A 25284-nucleotide genomic window follows, 5' to 3' on the forward strand; every position below is an offset into this window, starting at 1 on the left:
AGCCCGGATAAAATGGGAGGGTTGCGTCAGGAAGGGCATCAGGCGTAAAACCTGTGCCAAGTTATTGTGTGGAATGGATATTCCGCTGTGGCGACCCCTTGCCGGGAGCAGCCGAAAGATCAATAACAACATAAAGATATGATATTTGGAAGTCTGTTTAGAAAGCAACATATTACATAATGGAACAGAAATGGTCAATTTTCAGGAAAAAAATCTGGGCTCCTTGATTTTGCATAAAAATTTAAAGGAGCAAGTGTGACAAAATTACCAGAATAACTCATCTCCAGCACGCTCAATAAAACCTAACTATGGATTTACAAAGAAAAGCAGTTTTCACACCAAATATCAACTTTGGTTATTTTATTACTAGAACTGTTTTCACATTCAAAGTAGAACACCTGTTAGGTTTCACTGATCAAACTAGAGTTTGAGTTCTTCCCAGAATCCTACATTAGGTTGGTTTTTTTTTTTTTTTGTTTGTTTCTGTCTGAAATCTGGTCCGTCATGTAATCTCTTGCTTCTTTTACAGTCATACAAATATTTTTCTGTAATGTTATTTAATTTATAAGCTATGTTTGTGAATCCTAAATGCTTTTGTACATAATGCAGACATAATATAGCAACATATGTACAACATTTTTTGCTAGGCAAAAATGTGTGCGAAACGTTTAAGGTCCCAAACATGGATGTTTCTGATCCCTGTGTTCTGATTGGCTAAAAAAAATGCACTTCTTCAAAGGAGCCTTCAGATGCAACTCATTTAAAGAGCTATACAGCAGGAAAAGAAGGGAAATGGAAAGAAAATCAAGCAGGCCGGAGAATGCATGATGTGTGGACACATTTTGGAGACTTACGTCTTATTTATTTATTTTCAAAATTTCATGTTGGCTTTAAAAAGCAGAGGATAGGAAACTGGCCCATAAGCATTCCCACAGATGCATTCCTTTACAAGGTAAACTAATTTTACAATCTTTTCAAGAAACACATTGGTACGGATTAAACTGAGTTTTTCTGATGAGCTTATTGGTGAGCGTTTGAAGGTGTGCTACCCATAGGCTGCAAGAGGTGAGAGACAAAAGGATGGTGTAATAGATCTGCTGCTGATGGCCTCTGTTTCTGATCACTGCAAAGGAGAAAAAAGAAGTAAAAATATACACACAAGGTGTTTAACTGTCAGTTACATGTTAATGATCTGTCAAAGTCATGTTTTGTCAATTTTACAGTGCTTTCCTTTTTTTTAATTTATAATTGCATATATTGTTTAGATCCTGAAAAACATTACAGCGCTGTTCAGATGCGTTTTGTTTCTTAACTGCGTCATAGACTGTAAGCAAAAAGATGAATCACTTACTTGATTAAACATGCTTGTACAAAGTCTTTAGCTTCTTCAGAGCAGTCATCAGGCAGTGAAGGCATTAAACCCTTTTGTGCCCCGATATAGAACAGCGCTGCCATCTTGCCCATATGTGCCAGTGGTGGCTTTCCCGTGGCCATTTCAAAGACTGTGCACCCAATGCTCCAGATGTCTGATTTCTTGCCATGACCAGTCTCATTAATCACTTCAGGAGCCATCCAGTACGGTGTTCCGTGCACAGACTTTAAGTAATCGCTACGGCTTCCGCTGTGCGTCAAACAGTTAAGGCGTCGAGCACAGCCGAAATCGATCAGCTTGATGATGCCACTGGGCATCAGCATGATATTGTTTCCTTTCAAATCCCTGTGAATGACTTTGTTGCCATGAAGGTAAATCACGCCTTCTAAGATCTGACGCGTGTACAAGGCGAACACCTTCTCCGGTAACGGTCCGAAGCGATTGAGGACGCTGGAGATGGAGCCTCCTGGGATGTATTCCATCAAAATGCTGATTACGTGTCCTGACAGAGTTGTGCCCAGGAATCCCACTATGTTGTGATGATGAAGGTTTTTCAGAAGATCTACCTCCCTCTCCAGGCAATCGTATTCCTTCATCGCTGTCTGTGAATTGGAGACGTCTAACGTCACTTGCTTGACGGCAATCAACTGGCCTTGACTCGTGAGTCCGCAGTACACCTGCAATAATCAGGGGGTGATCATACATACATTTGATAAAATTTCCACAATCAAGATGGCGAATTGTTAAAAGAATGAGTATGTAGTCGCTTACAGTTCCATAGGCACCTCTACCCAGAATTTCCCCTTTGGTCCATGTGATTGTCTCATCTACACTGGACCTCTCAGCATGAAGCAGATTGTCCAAAGGAGTAACCTGTTAAAATATAGAATGGTCAGTTCCCTTATTAGTAATATTAATCATATTTAGTCAATTTCCCCTCTTATATTTATTGCCATACCTCACAAAGGATTTCCTTGTGTTTTGATGAAGCATCGTTTGTCATTTCTGGATTCTCTGACTTCAGGGTCTCCACCTCTTTTTCTTCCAGTGAAATCAATTCTTCGGCCAAACGTTTCAGCAAATCGTCCGTAATGGGCCCTTCACCCACTTCGTCTAAAAATCTCTGGTATACAGGTGACTTTGTCCTGTCAGTCGTCCACGTGTTGATCAAGGGTTGTGATGGGAGCTGGTCTCCAAAGATGTCCTCCTTATTATTGTTACGATCCTGTAAGAATTGCTTACTAAGATAGCGTATTCTGTTTGAGCGAATTGAGCTGGAGGAATCTTGCTGATTATTAAAGGCTATCCTTAACTCTGTATCTGAAGGAATTTCTTTGATGATTGACAGCACAGGACTGCATTCAGGCTGCAATGCTACGTCTGACCCATGCCTCTTATCTGCCTCACTGATCAGAATTTGATGCTTCCTATTCTGATTTCCCCCAGTGCCAGGTATTACACCTACATCATGTTTCAGGTCAATATCTTGTCCGTGGTCTTCTAGTTCAGCTGGTTGGATTTGCTTCTTCTTGCGTTCTTTACCTTTAGAAGTCTTGCGTTGTTTCTTTCTGTTACCCTCTATAGGTTTGCGAGCTATATGTTGTCCACTTAGCTGTCTCTTAAACTGAGGGGCACACTGCACTTGCTTGGGCCTGCCTACGGAACTGCTTGCTCTAAGGTTTTCATATATTGGCGTGGCAAACATTTCGAAAATAGCTGGTCCTTCATCCGCCTGATGGATTTCCACGAACATGTCCCTGTAGCTAACATGGTCCAGAGAGGATTTTGTTCGCTGCGGACCTAAAATCCCTTGCCTTTTACCTTGCCTTGCTGTTTTCTTTGTGTCCCAGTTGAGAAGTTGCTTTTGACTTTGGAGCTTGTTTGATATTTTTTTTGTTCCATTCAACCTTCCTTGATGTAGAGACTCTGGAGTCCTTCTCCTCTGGTTCAAGGGTCCCTCCTTGAGTTTGGGAACATCTTTAACAGGTGTCATCTTTGTCCAATCCAATTTGTCCAATCCAATCTCCTCACTACTAACCTTACCTATTACCTTTTTACCTCCTGTTATGTTCTTCTTAATTCCTTGATTCCTTTTGTTCCTTTCTGGCTTTCCAAAGCCCTGTCTTAAATTTATTTGGTCCAAGATAATTGTTTGGATAGTGTGAGAAGATATGCATATTATTTCCTCAGCGCTGGTTATCTTAATGGCATTACTGGTTTCCTCCTGAGTGGGATGTAAGGCAGTATTCACGGAGGAGGCATGTTCATTGTCAACAAAAGTCTGTCCCTCTCCAGGTGCATGTCTGCCATCTGTGCTTGTGTCGTCAGGTCCATCAAATTTATTTAAAAGAGGTCGTATTAACTCTACACTTTTTTTTAATTTTGGAGCATCTTCTGAATATATTGTCCTATTCTCCTCACATACATCTTGAGTGGCACTTCTGTGTTGTGTCCCCAAAGCCCTCTTAAAAAGGTTAGAAAATTCTGTTACAGACTGCTGCGTCATCTCTACCTCAAGTTTTTGACACCTCATAAATTTAGATTTCATAGCCTCCGTTTTATTGGACTTTATGTGTTCGGTAGTCTCAGAATTCATTAGTTGTTGAGCAGATGAAAGACCAATGTGTGCTCTTTGTATGGCTCCAAAGATCTGCCCTGTCTCCTGAGAGCTGTTTTCTTCCTCCTCATCCAGAGAGCTTTGGCTGCTGCAGCTGCTCTCCTCACTGCCCCTTCCTGTGCCTCTTGATGTTCTGAAGCTCAACCGGGAGAACCTCTTTGTTGTTTCCTTGGAGCCAATGGATAAGAGATTGGTCGGCTTGGGTGGCAGTGGACGCTGGAAGTTTAAAAGCCCACACTCGTCCTGGTACTCTGGGTCAAGTGGAGCCAAATGTTTTGGGGTCCGTGAGCACAGAACAGGGGGTGAACCCTGAATGTTAAAATATGAAAGGCAAGTTTCAAGAAACAAGTAATATCAAAAGAATTAAGTGCTAACACATTTGAGGAATCTTACCCTTTGTCCATTAACATCACTGGTACTAAGCCCTGTAATTTGTTGAAAAGTTAGCTTCGTTAATTTTCAATTTTCCTTCAATTAAAATGATCAAAGTAACATTTTTCCAGCACTTACTGTTATGTATATTGGTTTGTACTTGTTGTAGAAAGCTTGCATCAAGGGGGCCCAGACTTGGAGCGGATTGGCTAAGCTGAGAGTAATGTGGTGCTGGAGGAGTCTCGAGAATGGTTTTGGTCTTCTCTTTAAGCCTTGGAGGTATGGGTACTAAAGATGTTTTTACTGGAACATCAGAGGTAGTATACAGGAGTCCAAATCTGGTCCAACATTTGTTCCTCTCCTTCAAGCTTGGGAATGTTGTCCACCTAGGGAAAATGGTAGAGTTTGTACAGTACTCTAAATTCAAAGGAAATGCAGAGTCACGCTATTTCTCCATGTCCTTGTTCTGGGATAATGGTGATGACCTGGAAACATGGTCTTGTGCTGACAGCTAGTTTAACCTGTAACAGTATACCTCTGTGCAGTCTTTGTGTAAAAGCGAGAGCAAGACATTTGAATGTTCAGATGCCAAGAAGATTTCTTGTTTTATGGCTTCGTGTGCACAGGTGTAGCGCTTCGATTGCTGTTTGCCCCGACTGTGCGATTGTTTTTTCACCACCAGATGGCTCGTTTTCATTATTTAAATGCTAATTGAGCCTAATTATGTTGTGCTTATGTGTTCAGCTGGCTTACCCAGTTGCCTTGCTGTTCATCTTGGGCTCTGTCGTGCTTTGGAGGCACAAGGCAATGATCTTATCTGTAAATACATTGAAAGTCAGGTCACACCTGCTCAAGCAGTTAATGTGTTAGTGATACTAGTATTTCGATAAGACCTTGCCAAAAGAAAGTAATTCCTTTATTGGGAATACACTTTCACATCCATCATGAATTCTGGTTAGATAAGGCATCTTTGCAAGACATGCAGTATTACTTAATTCATAGCAGTTATATTTATTAGTAGGATGGAAATAAAACCTTACCCTTTTCTCCTTTCTTGCCAGCCAAAAATCAGATATTTTTCACGTTTTTATGTCTAGTATAAAAAAAGTTATTTCCCTTATGAAAGCTTGGTGTGATCATGTGTTGCACTTTGTGTTGTATGAGTCCATATGCTGAGATCACTTGGCTGTGTTGTGCTTAGTCAGACCCTCCCCTTTCATTGTCACCATTGCTTTGTAGGATGGGCCAGGCTTGTGAGTATCGATGTGTGCTGACAGGGGCAGGCTGGTGCGTTTAATTCAGCGGAGAGAGCTGCCTCAGGGGGTGGATGGGGAAAGACAGGACAGAGAGCTACTGTATTACTGAAAATGCTGTACAGGTGGAGCTTTGGTGTCTTTTTGGCTTTCAGGGACACACACAACACACATTGTTTAGAAAGCTCACCTTGGTGGAAATTTTTGTCTTCTTCTTGAACATCAATATATGCGTATGGTTCCTTTGCATCCTGTGAACAAGAACATGTAAACACTGACCAATACCAATAATGAATAATTTAGAGACATTTTCAGCGTGTGGAACCCCTTTATATCTGAACATTACCTAGAATACTCCGTGGAAACTCTTCCTGAGAACATGATCACTTTGACATGATGGAGAATGTATCCAAAATGTAAGCTTTTAATCAGTTATCATAATTCCTAACAAATTTATAAAGACATTATCTTATGTACATATAAAGCAGTTATATGAAACATATAAAAAGGATGTGCTTTAATAGCTAGAATATATGACTTTCTTATTAATCATATGCTAAAACTATAAACACTTAACATAACATCACCACACCTATTTAAATCCACTGTGTGCTCTCTCTCTCTACTGTGTAAATTTGCGTAGTCAAATTTCAAAGTGGGTGTATTTATTTACATTAATGGTCTAAAATGAAATTCTAATAATCTGAACTTTGATTGGGATTAAAAATACATACACACCAAGAAAAATAAAAATCGGACACACCTAAACATTACACACTCTAAGGCTAAAGGGTTCTTCTCCAAGCTCTTGTAGACATTTGAGGCACACAATTATAATTGGCTTTGTATGCTGAAGCCTCACTCACTCCTCTATACTGCTTTATACTGTATGGTGACAGTGGGCTTGGAGACTATCCCAGGAGACTTACAGTAGGACACATGGTGGGGTACACCCTGGACCGGGTGCTACAGTAACACACACAATCATACACTATGGGCAATTTGGGAAACAGCTTAATTTGTAGGAGGAAACCGGATTACCCAGAGAAAACCCACCGAGTGACCTATGCTGAAGCCTGCTAAGTTTTATTTACTGGAAGCCTGTTTCAGCATTGCTTTTTGCACCAATCAAGAAGTCATCAAAGCATTGTCCCACCAAACACTTACTTTGTTTTATTAATTAGTTTATTTTTTTTCTCCTTTTTTGAAGACATTCTTGCTCTACAGCATTTATTTGCATGTGCCTAAGGCTTTTGCAAAGTATTGTAAATAAAAGAAAAAAACCTACTGTTTTAAAAAGTTACTTCACATAAAATAAGGGTGGATGAAATCGGTTATCATATTTTTAAAACAATGCTAAAAAATGTTGCCAAAAGAAACAGATACCTTACCCTCACGTTGTCCAGGGTGGAAAACAGGTTTGGAGAAGAGATGCTTTGGGAATGGTTACAGCGTTCTGCAGGGAAATGAAACCCTGGCACCACGTCCGCTGGCACTGTTTTTAAAAACACATCACAAAGGGAAGCATAAGGTAACAAGTGAACCCCTAAGGATGTCTTTACAGGAATTAAATGTAAACTAGCATTACTTAAAACCCTGTTACATTAGCGTTTTTTTTTTTCCCTCTCACCTGACTGAGTCTGATCTTCTAAAATGATCTGGAGCAGCTCATCTTTGATTGAGCTCTTGATCGGAGAGATGTACGTAAAAACAGTGAAGCCCTTTCGGTCTTGGATGTCCGTATTTCTAAAGAAGAGAGGATGGAAGATTTAGAGTTATGCTACTAGATCTCCGGGTCCGGGACCTCAGGTGTGTGTGCATGGAGTTTGCATGTTCTCTCCGTGTTGGTGGGTTTCCTTCGGGTACTCCGGTACTTTCCTCCCCCCCATTGGCACCCCATCCAGGGTGTACCTTGCCTCAGGCCTTAAGTCTTATTGGATAGTCTTCCAGCCCCCCACCCCCACCCCATGACACTGTATACAGGATAATGCAGTACAGTGAGCGAGTGGCCCATGGAGCTCAACCCTATTGATGGCTGAGACAAAGACTGAGAACCACCTATATAAATCTTTCGCAGCATTCCACTCTCTGGTCAATTTGCTGAAATTCTCTGTTTTCATTACATGTGAGGTTTGTTTTACTACCCATTTGGGGTAAATGTTGAAAGTGCAAACTGTTTGGGAAACAAAATTATATGAGCTTGGGTTTCTTACGCAGCCTGAGCCAGCAGTGTCTTCACTACTTTAACAGGATCATAGTCCAATCCCATGGTGTCCTGAAATCCCTCAAACAGATCCACATCCCTAACAGCCAGCATCAGTGGGGTCAAGCCATCCTGGTTCTGGACGTTCACATCTATAGAGTCTGCCTCAAACTAGACAAGACAAGGACAAGACAAAGCTGTTTACTAGGATTCATACATAAATTCATTCATGTGTAATTTGGGTGGAAACAAAAGCTTTATGTCAGACCTCTGGGCCTAGGGGTGATGGGGGTGGGGAACATTTACTTTAAAGCAGATGGCCAATGTTGTAAGGCCAATCTTTTCAATCTCTTAGTGTATCTGAACTCTGCTTCATTGCCTGGCAGTAAATAAAAGCTTCTAAACGTGGTGTCATGTTTCCCACCTGCCAAATGGTGAGTGGAATCAGAGACTGGTCTGCTTACCAGCAGGCGCTGTAGGGCGTCAATATCCCCTCTCCAGGCCACCTCTAAGAGCTGAGCACGATGGGCTAAAGGGCTCAACAAGGAGTCCAACAACTCCTTCTGTAGGTCTGGCTGACTCACATGCAGTGCTGTCTGATTGCTGTGGTTGCACAGGGTTACATCTGCTCCTCTCCCCAAAAGAAAATGCATGACCTGCATCCAAACATGAACAGAAGTGTAGCTTCATTTGCAGTGTAGGTTAAGTCGGGCCACAGTAAATTGTTTTGTTGCTTTAGCGATTATGTAATGTAAATCAAATGGTCATGTGAGTAGTAGCATCATCATGGCATCATCTCTTCATTCAAGAGATGATGCCATGCTGTATCAGATGAATTAGTCCATCTTCAGACCTGAACCCTATTGAGCACCTGTGGGGCGTCCTCAAGCAGAGGATGGGGAAAGGCCATGTGTCTATCATCCAGCAGCTCCATGATATCATTATGGAGGAGTAAAAGAGGATCTTAGTAACAGCATATGCAGCTCTGGTGAATTCCAGGCCCAGGAGGATTAATGCCATGCTAGATAACGATGGTGCTCACAAAAAATATTGACATTTGGACACTGTTTTGACACGTTCACTTAGGGTGTGCTCATTTTCGTTGCCACAATAAAGTCTGCATGTTGAGTTATTGTTAGAGGACAGTAAATCTGTACTGCTAAACAAGCTGCACATTGACAACTCTAAAATACATCCAATTTTTCATTTTTTTGGTCCCCTGAGAACGTTCAATAAAGTGGTTGCTAAAATGTGAGGGGTGTACTCAATTTTGTGAGGATGTATATAATAATAATAATAATAATAATAATAATTATTATTATTATTATTATTATTATTATTATTATTATTATTATTTTGCATATTTGTCACACTTGAATGATTCAGATCATTAGCCAAGTTTTAATATTACATAAAGATAACCAAAGTAAATGATTTTTAAATGATGATTTCATTTATTAAGGGAAAAAAGCTGTCCAAACCTGCCAGCCCTTATGTAAAAAAGAAATTGCCCCCTAAAACTTATAACTTTTGGTGGCAACAACTAGCAATAAGTCTTTTACATCGCTGTGGGGGAATTTGTGCCCACTCTTCTTTATAGAATTGTTTTAATTTAGCCGCATTGGAGGTTTTTTGAATATGAACGGATCTCAATCGGATTTAAGTTCTGGCTTTGACTATATCACTTCAAAACCTTCATTTGTATTTTTTGAGCCATCAGAGGTGGGCTGGCTGATGTGTTCCAGATGATTGTCCTGCTGCATAACCCAAGTCCGCCTGAGCGGGAGGTCAAAACTGACGGTCAGAATTTCTCCTTCAGAATTTTCAGGTACAGCACAGATTTCATAGTTAGTAATTAAGTCATCCAGACCCTGAAGCTGCAAAGCTGCTACTGATCATCATACTACCACCACCATGTTTGACTAGTATGATGTTCCTGGTTGTGGAAAGTGAAATTTAATTCAGTATGATTCAGCAAGGGGCCAATAACTTTTTCACATAGGGCCAGGTGGGTTGGGATAGATTTTTTTCCTTTAATAAATACAATCATAATCATCTTGGTTTAATATAAAAATTTTGTTTAATGATCCAAATAATTTAGGTGTGACGAATTAGCAAAAAAAAAAATTATAATAAGAAAAAAAAATCAGGATATCAGAAAACTTTTTCACGGAACTGTAGGTTCTTCCAACTATACTTTAATGATGCTCCAGAAAACCCATAATGCTATAAGATTTGAAGAAATACCTTTCAAATGTGGATAAGGAACGCACATGGCACCACAAGCCAAGGGTTTCTTTTTTAGTTGCTGTTAAACCAACTCATTACTTTCTGTTTATAGCAAGTAAAGTTTATTTCTATGTTTTACTTCAGCAGAATTACCAAGAATCCCTTACCACGTCCAGGCCCATCTGACAGGCACTGATTAGAGGAGTGTCACCCTGAGCGTTGTGAGGATGGTCCAGCTCTTCCCAGGAGAAAAGTCCATCTTGCACTCCTCGAGTAACTGCTTCCAAGTCCCCCTTTAACAGCAGATCCATAAAATGTCTTTCCTCTGTCTTCATTCTCTAATCCCTGGAGCTGCATAAACCCAGAGCTGAGAAAGAATTAATGAATTTGGTCCTTTCACAGTCTTCTCTCCGTAATTCCGAAGGCGCGAAGGTGTGCATGTAATTCAGCTGTTCTTTCACACTTTATGAACATTTAAATAAGATCTCCTGTAGATTAAGGCCATTGGGTGGACATTTTCTAGATTGGACAAGAGTAAGGGTGTTAAGCAAGTCACAATTTTAACTACTGTATCTTAGTGCATTCGCACTTCATCAGTAAGCATTCCAAAGGATTAATGAGTAACACTTCTCAGTGCACTAGTATTATTATTATTTTTATTTTTATTTTTTTGAATTTAATATACCTTGAAAAAATATTATTACTCACCTCTCAACTTAGTCTCTTACTAGCTGTCCATGCAGAAGAATAGTAAATGTAGTATTATGCCGGTCATAAATGGTGCAGTCGTATGCGAGTGCTCATGTATTTTTTTAAGCGTTATTAGTCTTCATTGCACTCTGTGCTTGTTTTGCTCCGTTGAGTTTACAGCCTGTTCCTATGGAGACGGTGGTGCTGGAGATTAACAGTGATCTTGGATTCAGTCTGGCGGTTGCCGTTGTGTTGGGTTAAAGGAATGAACTTGAGCATTCTAAAAAAGTTTTTTTGGGTAATCCGGTAAAGAAGTTCCTTACAGTGTTAAAACAATACATATGCATTTAAAAAAAACTAAAATAAACCAAAAAACACTTTGACACCTGGAACTACTTCTTTGAAACTAAGGTCAATTCCACCCTTACATCTCATATACAAATATACCTGTATATGAACAACAATAGGTTTGCCATCTATCCCATCAAGTGATACCTGTGTCATCATCATTATCATATTTGTCTACGCTTAACATATATGTGCCATTCAAGGCATTATGAATGTTCTACTTACATTAAATTATAATGTATTAAGAACAAGTGCATTATTGTAATTAAACCTAAAATATTTTTGGGGGGTTGGAGTTAAACTGCTGTCTGAGGCATGTTGTTCTAGAAAATTAATCAACACCTCCTCATCCATTGGAAACTAATAATTAATCAATCTCGCCATGTTTTAAATAAGACTGATCTTCAAGAGCAGGTTTACAAGATACTGTATTTTAATATGAGAGATTTTAGTATTCATGAAGTCAGAGATCCAGTGATGCTGTAAAGTGTGTGACACAGAAACAGGAAACCATTCAATTATCAAGGCATTGCAATGTACAGTATGTCAAACACGTCAAATGTCAAACAAGGTGGAACAATGGTCGCTAGTCAAGGCTCGTGAGTCTTGCTAAATGCTCCAAAAGTAGAGCTCCTGTTTTGACATGAGCATTCTGACTGTTATACAACTGTTATAGCTTTACATTTATTATTTTTTACCCAAAGTGGGTGTAATCTTATGTTGATGGTGTTTTGGCGCCCCCTGCTGACAGAAGAGATTAAGAACAAGTTTAGAACTTAATTACTGTTAATATGTTGAGTGCCTTAACAGTGATAGTACTATAAATAAACATTACTTTTATATAAAACTTTACATTTCAAAATCACATTTGTTTATCACAACCGACTTCAGATCTTCAGACCTGACAATAGAGTTATTAGTGTTGAGCATTATATCTTGCCAAATCTGCAGAAGGACACAAAAGTCATTTTTAACAGTATTATTTTTGTTTGTTTGTTTGCTTGTTTGTTTTGTGTCCTGCTGTAGTACTGTATATTGTGTATTGTGCGTGAGCATGTGTCTTATGGTTTCTTGGTTCCTCTGTGCTCCTTCAAACACACCCAGTGTTAAATAGTTAGATAGAAAAATAGATACAGTAGATACTTACTTTACTTACTTACCTTATTAACTTCACCTTACTTAGTTACTTTACTTAAGTTACTGGTTAAATGCTAAAACCAAAAAAAAAACCAAAAAAACTACAGGACCTACAACAAACATATAGTAGAAATTAAGCATCAAATAAAGCATAAATCACAAGTTTAAAGGGGGGGGGGGGTGAATAATTGAATAATTCAGTCTCAGGACAAAAATCTCTGTCTGTCCACCAGATTTTTTCACAGCATCAATCAATACAGAGTTGAATGAAACTTTGGCAGCACTTGGGTATTTGCCTGAAGTCAAACCTGTAAACCATAAATAAAATTGAAATGTTGAGTAGAGTTAAAGTTCTGAGCAGTTTAGTGCCAGATTACAAACTGAACATTTTAACAGCGTACTGCGCATGTGTCAAACTGTGGGCATGTCTTAAATCGACCCGCTGGACAGAATTTAATGAAACTTTTTGTAGTACTGTACTCAGATATTTGCTGAAGTTTAACCTGCACCATAAGTGAAATGTAAATGTGATGAAGTTTGATATTTAGACATTCAACAGATATTTAGAAGCATATATTATGTATATATATATTAGGGACCGTCGATAAATTTTTGTCCAAATGAAAAATTATACTTACCTGGCTACGTGCCTCAGTTATTCTAATTTCTTATTAAATATAAATATGCCATGCGTCATTGCATACTGCTTTAGTTTATTTATTAATAATTGTTGAATTAATAGATAATATTAAGTATTGTGAATTATTTGCAATATATATATATATATATATATATATATATAATTATATATATATATATATATATATATATATATATATATATATATATATATATATAATTATTATATATATATACTCAGCAAAAAAGGAACATCCCTTTTTCAGGACTGTGTATTTCAACAATAATGTTGTAAACATCCAAATAACTTTACAGATCTTCATTTTAAAGGGTTAAAACAGTGTTTTCCATCATGTTCAATTAACTGTAATTAATTAATTAACATGCACCTGTGGAATGGTCGTTAAGACCTTAACAGCTTACAGAAAGTAGGCATTTAAGGTCACAGTTCTAAAAACGCAGGACACTAAAGAGACTGTGAAAAACACCCAAAGAAAGATGCCCAGGGTCCCTGCTCATCTGCGTGAACGTGCATTAGGCATGCTGCAGGGAGGCATGAGGACTGCTGATGTGGCTAGGGCGATAAATCGCCATGTCCGCACTGTGAGAGGCCTAAGACGATGCTACAGGAAGACAGGAAGAACAGCAGATCATCCTCGGAGTGGAAAACCACGTGTAACAACACCTGCACAGGATCGGTACATCCGAATATCACACCTGCGTGACTGGTACAGGACATTATCATTCTTTTATTACCATTTATTCTAACTCCATTGCTTCTCTTATTGTTCTACATTTCTTCATATATTCTTTATTTATTTTCTATATTGTGTATTTTTGTTGTACAGTTATTTTATTTTTAACTTTAATTTGTATATTTTATTTTATTCTTTCCTAGTTAAATTTACCCTTTATTTTAATTTTCATATTTATTTCCTATTCATATTCATATTCGTTTATTTTTTAGGTCACGAGCAGTTGTCTAAGCATTTCACTGCATATCGTACTGTGTATGACTGTGTATGTGATGAATATAATGAGAATTTGAAGTACAGGATGGCCACAACAACTGCCCGAATCACACCAGGAACACACAATCCCTCCATCAGTGCTCAGCCTGTCCGCAATAGGCAGTCCATGAGGAGGAGATGCACTGCAGTACTTCAAGCAGCTGGTGGCCACACCAGATACTGACTGGTACTTTTGATTTTGAGCCTCCCTTCATTCAGGGACACATTGCGAAACATTTTTAGTTTATGTCTTATGGTGTTGACTCTTTTGGTGTCCATACAAATATTTACACATTAAGTTTACTGAAAGTAAAAACAGTTATATAAAATTATTAATAATATTAATTAAATCACTATTTTTTAATAGTTTCCAGGTCGTGTGAACATGTGACCCATAACTAGTACCAAAATAACACCAACATAAGCTACTTGCTACTTGCTAAATGTAAACAAACACCTGCACCAATAGATATCAATTAGAAAAGCTAAACTGAGTATTTTCACTGGGATTAGTTCATATATTTTTAAATATATTTATATTTTAATAATAAGTTCATATATATTTTTTAGTACTGAAGTGGGGTAAGTGAACTTTAACCCGCGAGTCGTTTAAAGACGGAACTAAAAATAAATAAATCTTTATCTGGTCTACTTTTTCTCTTTCTCATCTGTGATTCACTCTCCGATTACCGAACAGGGAGTGTATTTGTGTGACGACGAAATAAATAAAACTTTGCGTAAACAAGGTACTCGACCTTCCAGAATGTGATTTCTTTGTATTAATAGTTTAGACGGAGAGTTCAGTCAGACGGACATGAACACGCGCTTCTACCGGAATGGTTGTCATGGGGGCGCTGCTGACCGCGTGCCGAGGCGCTGCAGACTGCGCATGCGCGTGGGGAGCCTTTAAAGCCGGGATGCTGCGCGGTGCTGATGCTGCGGTCAGTGTTTGGTCACTGAGACCAACAGGACGTTCTCTGCTCATCCGGTCTCTACGCTATCCGATTGATGATCTGAGTTTATAATCATTGTATTATAATATATTATTAGGCAGTGCTAAAAGGAATTGGATTTTTGACTTTTGGATATACATATATATATATATATATATTTTATTTCTGAGGTCACAGAGGAGATGCGCGACTGATCTCTGCTCTGCACCGCATCAAGTTTTCCGCCGGCTTGAACTTTCTCTTAGGGTCTTTAGCTACTGTTTCGATTTTTGTTTGTTTGTTTGTTTTCTTCTTCTTCTTTTTATTGAATTCCTCCTGCGTCAGGGCTCGTCATGGTGGACGCGGCGGAGTGCGGAGTCAAAGTGATGTGCCGATTCAGGCCACTGAACGAGTCGGAAATCACCCGAGGGGACAAATACATCCCGAAATTCAAAGGCGAGGACACTGTCATCATATCGGTAAGTTAACACCCCCTCTCACTTTCACTCATCTGGATAAAGTCCAGCTGTTATTCCAGCTGTTCCTGAACAGGAAACAGGAGGAGTCAGATGAAACCTGGGCTGTGTTCCAAACCACACAGTACTGCATGAAGTTCTCTCTAACCTTCTCACACACTATACACTAATCAGGCATGATTTTGTCATCAACAAAACAGAGATGCACTGTGTGTTCTGAACCTTACTATCAAAACCAGCATTAAACTTTTCATCAAGTTTGATCAACACCAGCCTTCAATCCCCTTGTGCATCAGTGAGCCTTGGCCACCCCGAACCTGTCACCAGTTCACCGGTTTTCCTTCCTTAGATCACGTTTAATATGTCCTGACCACTGCAGACCAGGAACAAGAGTTGAAGAGCACAATTTGGCCCTTCTCACAGTAGCTTTAGTTTCAATATTTCATGCCAATGGTACCTTGAAGTGGGTAGGATATACAGTATTGAGCAGCAAGTGATAGTTTCCAACACATAAACTTCAGGGACAAAACAATCCCTTGCTGCCCAATACTTTATATCCCACCCACTTCAAGGTGCCGCTGGCACGAGATATTGGTCAGAACAACTCCAAAACTGCAGCTCTTGTTGGATGTTCCCAAGCTGCAGTGGTCAGGACATACCAAAAGTGATCCAAGGAAGGAAAACTGATGAACTCGGGTGGCCGAGGCTCACTGATGCACATGTCGGTTCATGTACTCTGATCTAATATAAGAGCTACTGTAGCTCAAATTACTGAAAAGGTGAATGCTGGTCTCAGTACAAAGGTGTCAGGACACACAGGTCATCACTGTCTTGGTGGCACAATGGGGACCTACTTAATATAAAGCAGGTGGGCATAAAACCTTATAATAATAAGGTTTATTATTAGGTACACCAATGGCCTTCATGGTCCCTAGTTGGACTACAGAGGTTCCTACATGGATGGATGGATGGCTTCCAGTTTACAGCGTTCAAAGGCATTCTATAAAGCTGTGTGCTTCTGACTTTGTGGCAACCGTTTGTAGAAGGAAGGTAATGATCAGGTGTCCACATTCAGTACTTTTGGAAATATTGTGTATGAATAGTGTTTAGTAATGGAACTTGTTTCCACGGGAATTAATTCAAATGTCCTTTACCAATAACAGGTTTACAATAAACCTGATACTATTTTTATGTCCATATATTCAGTGCCATTAAGATGTCACTTTGAGTCATTTTGCTCCCATGTGCTTATGAATCATAAACCTCACCGTACTTGATGCTTTTATGATCCCTATGATGAGTATTATAATTCAGTTAAGGATTGAAAAATGAAAATAGAATTAGACACAAAGCCATTTCACAAGCGCCTGAAGAAATGTCAGCATGAGCTCGCTGCCAATCAGGTTCTTGTCACTATGCAGTCGGACTTTGTCACCGTTATGAAAAGCCTGACAGCAGTTCTATTCCATTGTGCTCGAGCTGTCGCCATATTGACCAGCCTTAATCCGGAACGGAAAAATATACAATATTAATTTAAAGAATTAACTCAAAGCATTAATTTTGCACTGGAGATTTTAAATCATTGAGGAGAACCTCTTGTTACTTGTTAGTTCTGCTTCTTTGGATTAATATCAGATTATTATTTTTTTTTTTCTTAATGTTCCCCAAACAGCTCTAATTTCTACAGTAAGTCTTCGTTTATCATGGATGGCTTACTGCATTCTGGTAAAAGGCTGCCGTTTTTTTTTCATACAACGTGTCTTGTTTGTCTAGGCTGTCTTTAACCTGGTTCACACACACACACACACACACACACATTCCACAAAGTGTGCAAAATGAGAGTGATGATGCAAGGAAAATTTGCTAATTTCAGCTTTGGTATCTTTTAAATCTTTAAAACCGTTTTGGTTGTGTAAATTAAATAACAATATCACTTGTTTGCAAAAAAAAAATGTAAAGGTGATAAAAATGAACAAAATCGTATCTGTATTTAAATAGACTGGCTGATGACAGACTGATTAGCATGGAGATGTTGCATTTGCTTGGCCGTAATGGTTTTAAAGCTTTAAATGCACGTGTTCCATGCATGATCGCTCAGGTTTTGCACACTTTGTGGAATGTGTGTGTGAACCAAGGTTAAAGACAGCCTAGACAAACAACACACACACCGGCTGTATGAAAGAAAAATCACAGTCTTTTGTCTAAATGCCAAGCCATCGATGATTAGACTTGGAAATCTGAGAATTTAGAGAATAGAATCATCACAATACATTGTTTTTGTATTTTCTTCATTTATTCGACATGCTTCAAACATATCTGTGCATTTCTGTTTGTTTTTGTCATTCTCTCTCTCTCTCTCTCTCTGTCATTGTATAGAAATAGATAATTTTGACTTTTTCAAAGTGATATAAAAAACAGAGCTCAAAGATTAATCTGATCATAAATCATAAAACAAATGTGATGTTTCTCATGATGATTGCTTTTTTTTGCATTTATGCATTATATATATATATATATATATATATATATATATATATATTTTTTTTTTTTTGTCTTTCTCCCCTCTTTCTGTCCTTCAGTGTGAAGTCAATATCAAGACTCTTGCTTGAATGCATTGTTCCTGTCATCACTTTCTGCAATATTGAGATTAATATTTAATAGATTTTTTTTATATAAAGATATGAGCTCTTCTTGCACTTGAACTGAAACCAGGTCTTCTACACTGTGGATGTGGTTTGTTAGTGTTTGTGAAACCACGGTGTGTATGGTGTCTCTTTAGTCAAACAGCTAATTGAATACAGACATGCCCAAAATGAACCCTTAATGTGTGTATACATTATCTTTTTCCTAATCTAATCTGCTCAGTCTAATCTTTTCTGTGTTGTGGTCTCATGGTACATGGTCTAATTGTATTTGAAGACCGGTGAAGGTAATTTCCTGCCGAATCAGTTTTACTGATTATCATTATTATTTCCATCTCTCTCTCTTTCTCACATCCTTTATGAATATATATATATATATATATATATATATATATATATATATATATATATATATATATATACTGTAACAGTGTTTTATATTGTACTTTCATAAGTATGTTTAATTTTTCCTACTTACATTAAGACATTCTTCATGGAAATGTAATATTTTAACTTTTCTGATGCTGGCTTTCTAAATGTGATCGTATCACAGCATACACAATGTGAAAAAGGCACTGTAGGATGTGTCATCATTCAAGACTTAGTTGGATGAGAAATTCCAGCACTGTCTGAAATGTACTCGTAGCTAAAAGCTCTTGAATAGAGATGAACTGAAAGTGCACTGAGCAGTCAAAAAGAGCTGACGATCCAGTCCTGACTCTCAGCATCAGACTGTTACTGGTAGTGCTAAAAACACTTTCACTCATCATCATCATCACACACAAGCAAAACTTGATAAATCTCTTTCCGTGCACAGATAACTGTGTGGGTCATCAGGAGCACCAAATTGAAATGTTTTTTTTTTCGCTTTTGCAAGTGCACACCTTTAACGTTAATTACACTGTTGTCATTTGAAACACCTCATGAGTTTGCGCGGCTGCTTATTCTTTTAAACAATGGATGGCATTTAGCAAATGGGTTTTTGCTCTGTAGGACCGTAAGCATTTAGTCGACTGTATTTGTTGAGGAAGGGAGAAAGCCAGATGCCTCACTTTAGCAGTTCTAGCATGTTTTACTGTAGCACTGCTACGAAACCCCCTCACTGCCGGTGTGGACTGATGGTGTAAGCCAGCGCCCCCATTCATGTCCCATGAAGTCCAATCGTTCTCTTTTAAGTCACATGACCACATCCTAAATATCTGTTCAATCTAGGACAACATATAAAAGTGACTCTTCAAACAGTCCTGAATAATCAAATCTGTGTTGCATTCGGGTAGGAAATTGGAATTGAGTCACTTCAGGCAGATGATGTGAGCACAGCTTTACTCTTCCTGTTTCTCGTGGTGTATGCACTTGCTGTTGCTCACGCCTGCAGTTACTGCTGCATCTGGAGGATGCAACCGAGTCTGGGGGTGGGGGTGGATGCTTGCCAGTTACCCTGAATTGAGAAAGCCAAACATAATCATGTTTTATAACAGTGAGTCATTTTAATCCATCATTATATGTGACTGCATTCACTCAATACTTCAGGACGGAAATTTCTATGAATAGTTTTGTACCTGAGCTTTTCATCAAGAAACCAGACTCCATTTTAAGTTAGGAACATCCCCTGTCACTGTATATTGCACTTCCAGCCTCCTAACACACAGTATGGACTTCTGATCAATCCCTGCTATCTGAGGCTGGGTTCCCTGTTTAGTCTGTCTTCTCTCAAAGTTCCTTCCTGGCACCATTTCAAGGTGTTTTCTTGCCCCCGTTGCTCTCAGCTTGCTCATCTGGGACGATCTCGATTCATAGATTCATATTTTCTCACGTATTTCATACTTATTTCCCTAAAGCTGCTTTGCGACGATGACTCTATATAAATGCTATATAAATACAATTAAATAAGTAAATGAATGAATGGATGAATAAATTCTATGATATAATATTTAGGTGGGGTTGTACTAGCGGGGGAAGGGGGTGTAACAATCCTCACCCCTATAAATTACACTTATGGTTACGATTAACATTTTAGCAACACTAAACCGTATAACATTGCAGAGAAACTGAATTTCCTTGGATACAGTCGAATGATCTTCATGCCGCTGCTGCTTTTGTTCAGGGTTCTGTTCAAATTGACATGAAATACAAAAGCATTCAAGTGAAATAATGAGAGACAATTGCTATGAAAGTGGCATGAGAATGAGATTTCACTTGCTTGGCCGCTGGGAATACAGATGGGGTGGGCGAGATAGGAACATTCATATGCAAAGGAACCAAATATAATATTTGTTTCTTAAAAAAGCATTTGGCTGTGTGTCTACATTTTCTTACTTGGACATCAGAAGCCATTTTGTTTCTTTCTGTTTTTCTTTCTTTCTTTTTTGTTTACTTTTTTCTTTCAAATCCGTGAGCTATGCAAACATAATGCCTCTGAGACTGTAGGATGTAAAACCAGATGAAATTCAGTTTATTCCTGTTATGGACCTCTTTCCAGATTAGGGCTCTAAACACAACCATCAAAGTGGTCATGAGTTACAGAGGTGTGTAGCAAAAAAAACAGAAATCCTAGCCTAAACGCTCCTGGTGGATATATAACGCTATATGTGTTTTTAAAATGATGGCGGATGGGGGCATAAACCACCAACATCTGTTTGTTTGATTCGCTTGTCTATGGAATCAGTACTGATCCAATTAAATCCCCAGAATAAACAATTTCTAGTTCTTTTATAAATATGTTACCTTTTGATTAGGGCCGTTTTACTGGAAATTGGTCAACCAATAATGTAGCTTAATACATAAAATCATACAGATACGGAGAATGAGCTTCGGGTTAATATTCACGTCACTAATCAGAATTTAATTTAATGGCTTGGGTGTCAGTACCAGATGGGCTGGTTTGAGAATTTCAGAAACTGCTGACTTTCTGAGATTTTTAGTCTCAACCGCATTTAAACAGAATGGTGGAATTCAAAATTAATGAATAAAAACACCGTTGTGTAAAAGTAACACCTTGTTCAGAGATGATCTAAGCTCTACGTCAACTCAAATAAGCAGAGTTTCCAGCCGTGGTGGTCCAGAAAAACATTTCAGACTGCAGAGAACATTGGGATTGGGAACAATTAAACATCTGACTATGTACTGTATGACACTGATTAAATATAAGCCTAGAAGTATAGCAAAGACATGATGTATTTTTACAAGTAATAGTCATTTACGATTTTTTTTATCGCAGTTATGCTGAAAAAATAGCTAATAGTAATGATAAATTTTTCTTATGGCAGCAGCTTAGTGAACCTTGACTGATACAGCAGAACGTGTGTAATCCTCTAAAATCGACATTCTTTAGAGCAAATCTGTTCACTCCATTCATATGGTAATAGCCTGCTTGTATAAAATCGACCGTTCCACACACCAGTCAGCCAAACCCTTTTCCTCAGGCATGAGAGATTTACAATGCTGTTTTTTATTTTATTTTCTTTTATTTTTTTAGAATAAACACTTGTGCATGTTTGTGAATGTGTTGATCTGTTTTAATAAATGCACATATTATTATTGTCCTTGTACATCTAGCTGTGGCTCATTAGCGAGTGTTATGAGGTGTTGAACTGTTCTTTGTGTCCTGCTTTTCAGCCTGGCGGGTTTAGTGATCTCGGGGGTGCTGGGGGTTTCACCACTAGACTAAACGCTATTAACATATCTGGAATGTGTGTATAGGGATGGAGACATTTTCCCTTTTGTTCCCCGTGAGTGCTGGATTTAATTGGCGTAGCTGAGCATAACGTATACAGCACACGTACAGTAAACGTATGTAGTATATAAGTGTATGTACAAACTTTTGACTATTGGACAGGGATGCGACGGTAAAGCGAATAATTTACTTTAAATTTACTGAATTTTTCTTTAGATTTTATTGCAAAAGACTAAAGAGTAGCAATAAAAAAGTACGAAGTTAATAATAATAATAATAATAATTATAATAATAATAGTAGTAGTAATAAAAATAAACAATGTTCATATAAAATAATATTTAAATGTGCATTCAATAAAATGACATTGTAAGCATTTCATTATTTGTTTTTATCAGGGCACACTTTATAATTAAAGGGGAATAGGTTATTTATTTATTTATTTTAGTGATTAATATTATATATAATATTATTGTAATAATAATAAATATTATTATTATTGCTATAATTTATATATATTTTTTTTACCCTTTCATTATTGCTTTTACATTATGTTGTTCCAAATTTAGGTTAACAAATTTAATTTACTATAAATATTATAGATTTCTTTCCTCATCATGTCAAATCCACACAGTGTTTATGGTCTCGGGTCGCGTCCCATTCCTTGCTCTGTTGAATTTTACGACTCGTTTCATGTGCAAGCCCACGCGGTAATCATGATTGTGTATTTCTTTAGTGAGGGGGTGGAAGAGGTGTGAATATTTATTATGTTTGAGACCACACACACACACACACACACACACACACACACACTAGCACAGATTTCTAGGCTACCTTATTTGTATTAGCTGTCTGATACCTACCCGACATCCCATTGGCTGGTTTGTTCATTTATTTCAGGTCAGCTTCATTTATTTTATCGTGAGAGTAATGAGGATAGTGTTTGGTGTTTATTATAATATATAATGTAGTATAGACCACACACACTTGTGGTACCATGGACAGAGATACAATATCCATCATCCTGGCTTATTTATCAGATTCCTCTCTCAGATGGCAGATTTCTCTAACTCTTTGTGGATGTGCCATCATTAAGACAGCGTCTGCTTAGAGGTTTAGTGAGACACTTCAGCATATTGATGGCCTTAAGCCGTGGAATGGAAAGATTGAGTTCTGCAGCACAGCCGCCCTGCGGAAAGGCCTTGACTCCCCCAGGAGACCCGACATCAATTATTGACCAAAAGTAGATGCTGTTTTGATGCTGGTCTTTATTGTGAGTGTGAGTGTGTTTTCTGGGTATATTTGTGTGTGTGTGGGGTGGGGGGCGGGGGGTGTTGGGGGATATGGGTGGGGGTGGGGGGTGTTTGCTCACTAAACCGCTTAGTAAACCACAGGTCAGCTCAGGCATCAATTTAAACTTTTTGCTTGATTATAGCAACTTAATAGATTTAGTGTATAACTTCACTATAGGATGCTTTTTATCTCACCAAACATGTGGTTCATTTTCATGTCAGTGTCACCTTCTCCATGTCATTGTGTACAGCTTAGATGCCAATTATATACCACCATTAATTCCTCCAATAGACCGCACTGATAAATCACACAAGACATTCTCACAGTTGTCTGACTCATAAAGAGTGTTTACAAATCAAGACAGACCAGCAATCATGTTTCTGTCTTAGCAGTCATGCTTTCCACCCCCCTCGCCACCTGGCCTTATCCGACAGCCAATCAAAGAGCCCGACAGCAGTTTCCGTGGCGACAGTGACTGTTCTGAGAAAGCTTTTGAGGCCCCTGGACCCCTGTGTGCCTAATAGCGAATGTCCTCAGAGTAAAGACAGGTGGAACAAAAACAGGAAGAATGCGAGATTTAAACGTTCCACTTCCAACGTGTTGATTCGGGAGTCAGTGCGGAATTGATTCTCAAATGAAGCTTCGGGTTCGATACTGGGAATGTTTAAATTGAGTGATGTCTAACATGACATTTCGTTTTTCTTTTGAATGATTGTGGAATAAACATTGTTATAAAAATATTTATTCACAGGGGAACAGTATAAAATTAAAAGGTTGTCATGATTTTTATATGTCACAGTTTCAGTAAACGTAACTTCAAATGTCTAAGATACAATTTTTATATTATAAAATGATTATTAGTACTAATTTTTTATTTAAATTTTAAGATTTTTGATAACTCAAGAATTATGACTAGGACCAACTGTAATTAGATTTTTTTATCTTAATTAAATTCTTTTAGTTTATAAGTATATTATAAGGGTGTTTCATGGAGACAGATTAGTAACAAGAAGAATTAGACTTGTGGTGGTGGTTGTAGAGGTGTTGATCCCATTGAAGTTGGGTTCAGCTTGTTTATAATGTATGAGGATTATTTGTGTGTGTAGTCAGTATAGGTTGTATGGGCGAACAACATTGCTACAGTCAGCAGTAACATTACGCCGTTACACTTGTGTGAGTGTGTAGACAGTTCCCAGGTCAGATTTAATTTTTGTTGAAAATCATGGATTTAAAATTAAAAAAAGGAAAGAAAAACTCCATATTTGTGATAATTTGGCTACATTCAGGTCGTCAACTGACTTCATTTTACTGCCACATGACATTGCTGAGTCTAGACCTGAGTGTGACCAGATCATTTACACTGTTTCCAGAGGCTTGTACAGTGGACACTATGCATGGTCACATGACCTTATTTCCATTATTTCAAAGTCTAATCTATATGCTCCCTAACAAACCGAAGCGTTTTTCTTGTTTAGTCTCACTAACAAGTGGTTTTCATATGGCCATAGCTAATTAGTCGCAATCCCGTGAGTCCTCATCACATTGTGTGCGTATGGAAATGCTTTAACCTATACAGTATATACAGTACTGTAAAATACAGTATGTAATATACATTTATACATATACTGCAATTAAGGAAGACCATTGCCATTAAGGGTTGTATTTGGTCTACAAAATTGTATAGGTTCTCCGGTAAAATATGATGTCCACAGCAATTTTTTTGCTAAAAAATTACCCTAAACAAAGAAAGTGGGTGAGGGACGCAGGATTGATTGACAGATGGGGCAGATGGACCTTAAAGCCTTTTGTGTTTCCTTTTGTTTGATGTGTGTATGATTATCACCCACAAGACTTTTTTTATGTCCAGGTTGTAGAATCTACATAAACATTATCGTGTTGAATACTCCAAGCACTATATGAACAGATTAAACACACTGTGTTGTATTCATTTTTATTGTTGTATTTCATAAATGCGTTTCTGTCACGTGTCTGCGCTGCCATAATATACACAAACCGCTTGCTGACAAGCGATGCATCAGCGAATAAAATGGATTTTTTTGTATATTTACCAAATTTATGATGATTTTTTATTTTTTTTTAAGCACGTTAACAGAATTAATTATTTAAAAATCAGAAAAAAGTGAGTCTAATTGTTGGTACATGCTCTCCATCTCCTGTTTGCCATCTGTGCACGCACGCCTGCGATCAGGAGGATTCACAAGCATGAAAGGCTTCATTGTATTGTTTCTATATATACCATTTCTTTTGCTATTCCATTCTTCTTTCTCATTTGTAAAAGAGTGGCATCTATGCTTAATGTTTTTTTTTCTTTTTTTCTTACTGTACATCTTATTTGTAAGCTTCTTCTTAGAATTCAACAAACTTTCCAACTTCATATTT

The 25284-nt window shown here is 38.1% G+C and overlaps 2 protein-coding genes across 2 annotated transcripts in view; one reads left to right on the top strand and one right to left on the bottom strand.

The window, feature by feature from the left end:
- Positions 1-970: 970 nt before the first annotated feature.
- Positions 971-10381, bottom strand: map3k19 (mitogen-activated protein kinase kinase kinase 19). Its single transcript, XM_053497090.1, has 13 exons — positions 10214-10381; positions 8282-8473; positions 7828-7988; positions 7245-7360; positions 7006-7109; positions 5805-5865; positions 5115-5178; positions 4500-4747; positions 4383-4414; positions 2331-4298; positions 2144-2245; positions 1352-2049; positions 971-1123 (listed from the first exon to the last, which is right to left on the bottom strand). The coding sequence occupies exons 1-13, from the start codon at positions 10379-10381 to the stop codon at positions 1021-1023; spliced, it is 4017 nt and encodes a 1338-aa protein (XP_053353065.1). The 3' UTR covers positions 971-1020.
- A 4500-nt stretch (positions 10382-14881) lies between these two features.
- kif5c (kinesin family member 5C) overlaps positions 14882-25284 on the top strand; it is a 42681-nt gene continuing 32278 nt past the window's right edge. The window contains exon 1 of the mRNA XM_053496591.1: positions 14882-15281. Within this exon, the coding sequence (XP_053352566.1) occupies positions 15156-15281 (126 nt within the window). The 5' untranslated portion in view covers positions 14882-15155. The remainder of the gene's footprint in view (positions 15282-25284) is intronic.

Source organism: Clarias gariepinus, chromosome 5 (assembly GCF_024256425.1).
Source record: "Clarias gariepinus isolate MV-2021 ecotype Netherlands chromosome 5, CGAR_prim_01v2, whole genome shotgun sequence".
Lineage (NCBI taxonomy): Eukaryota > Metazoa > Chordata > Actinopteri > Siluriformes > Clariidae > Clarias > Clarias gariepinus.

Coding starts and splice junctions, on each gene's coding strand:
- map3k19 (XM_053497090.1), bottom strand. CDS start 10,381: ATGAAGACAGAGGAAAGACATTTTATGGATCTGCTGTTAAAGGGGGAC. Junction 7,361..7,827: donor ACACTGCTGGCTCAGGCTGC/GTAAGAAACCCA, acceptor TCTCTTCTTTAG/AAATACGGACATCCAAGACC. Junction 7,110..7,244: donor AGAAGATCAGACTCAGTCAG/GTGAGAGGGAAA, acceptor TTTTAAAAACAG/TGCCAGCGGACGTGGTGCCA.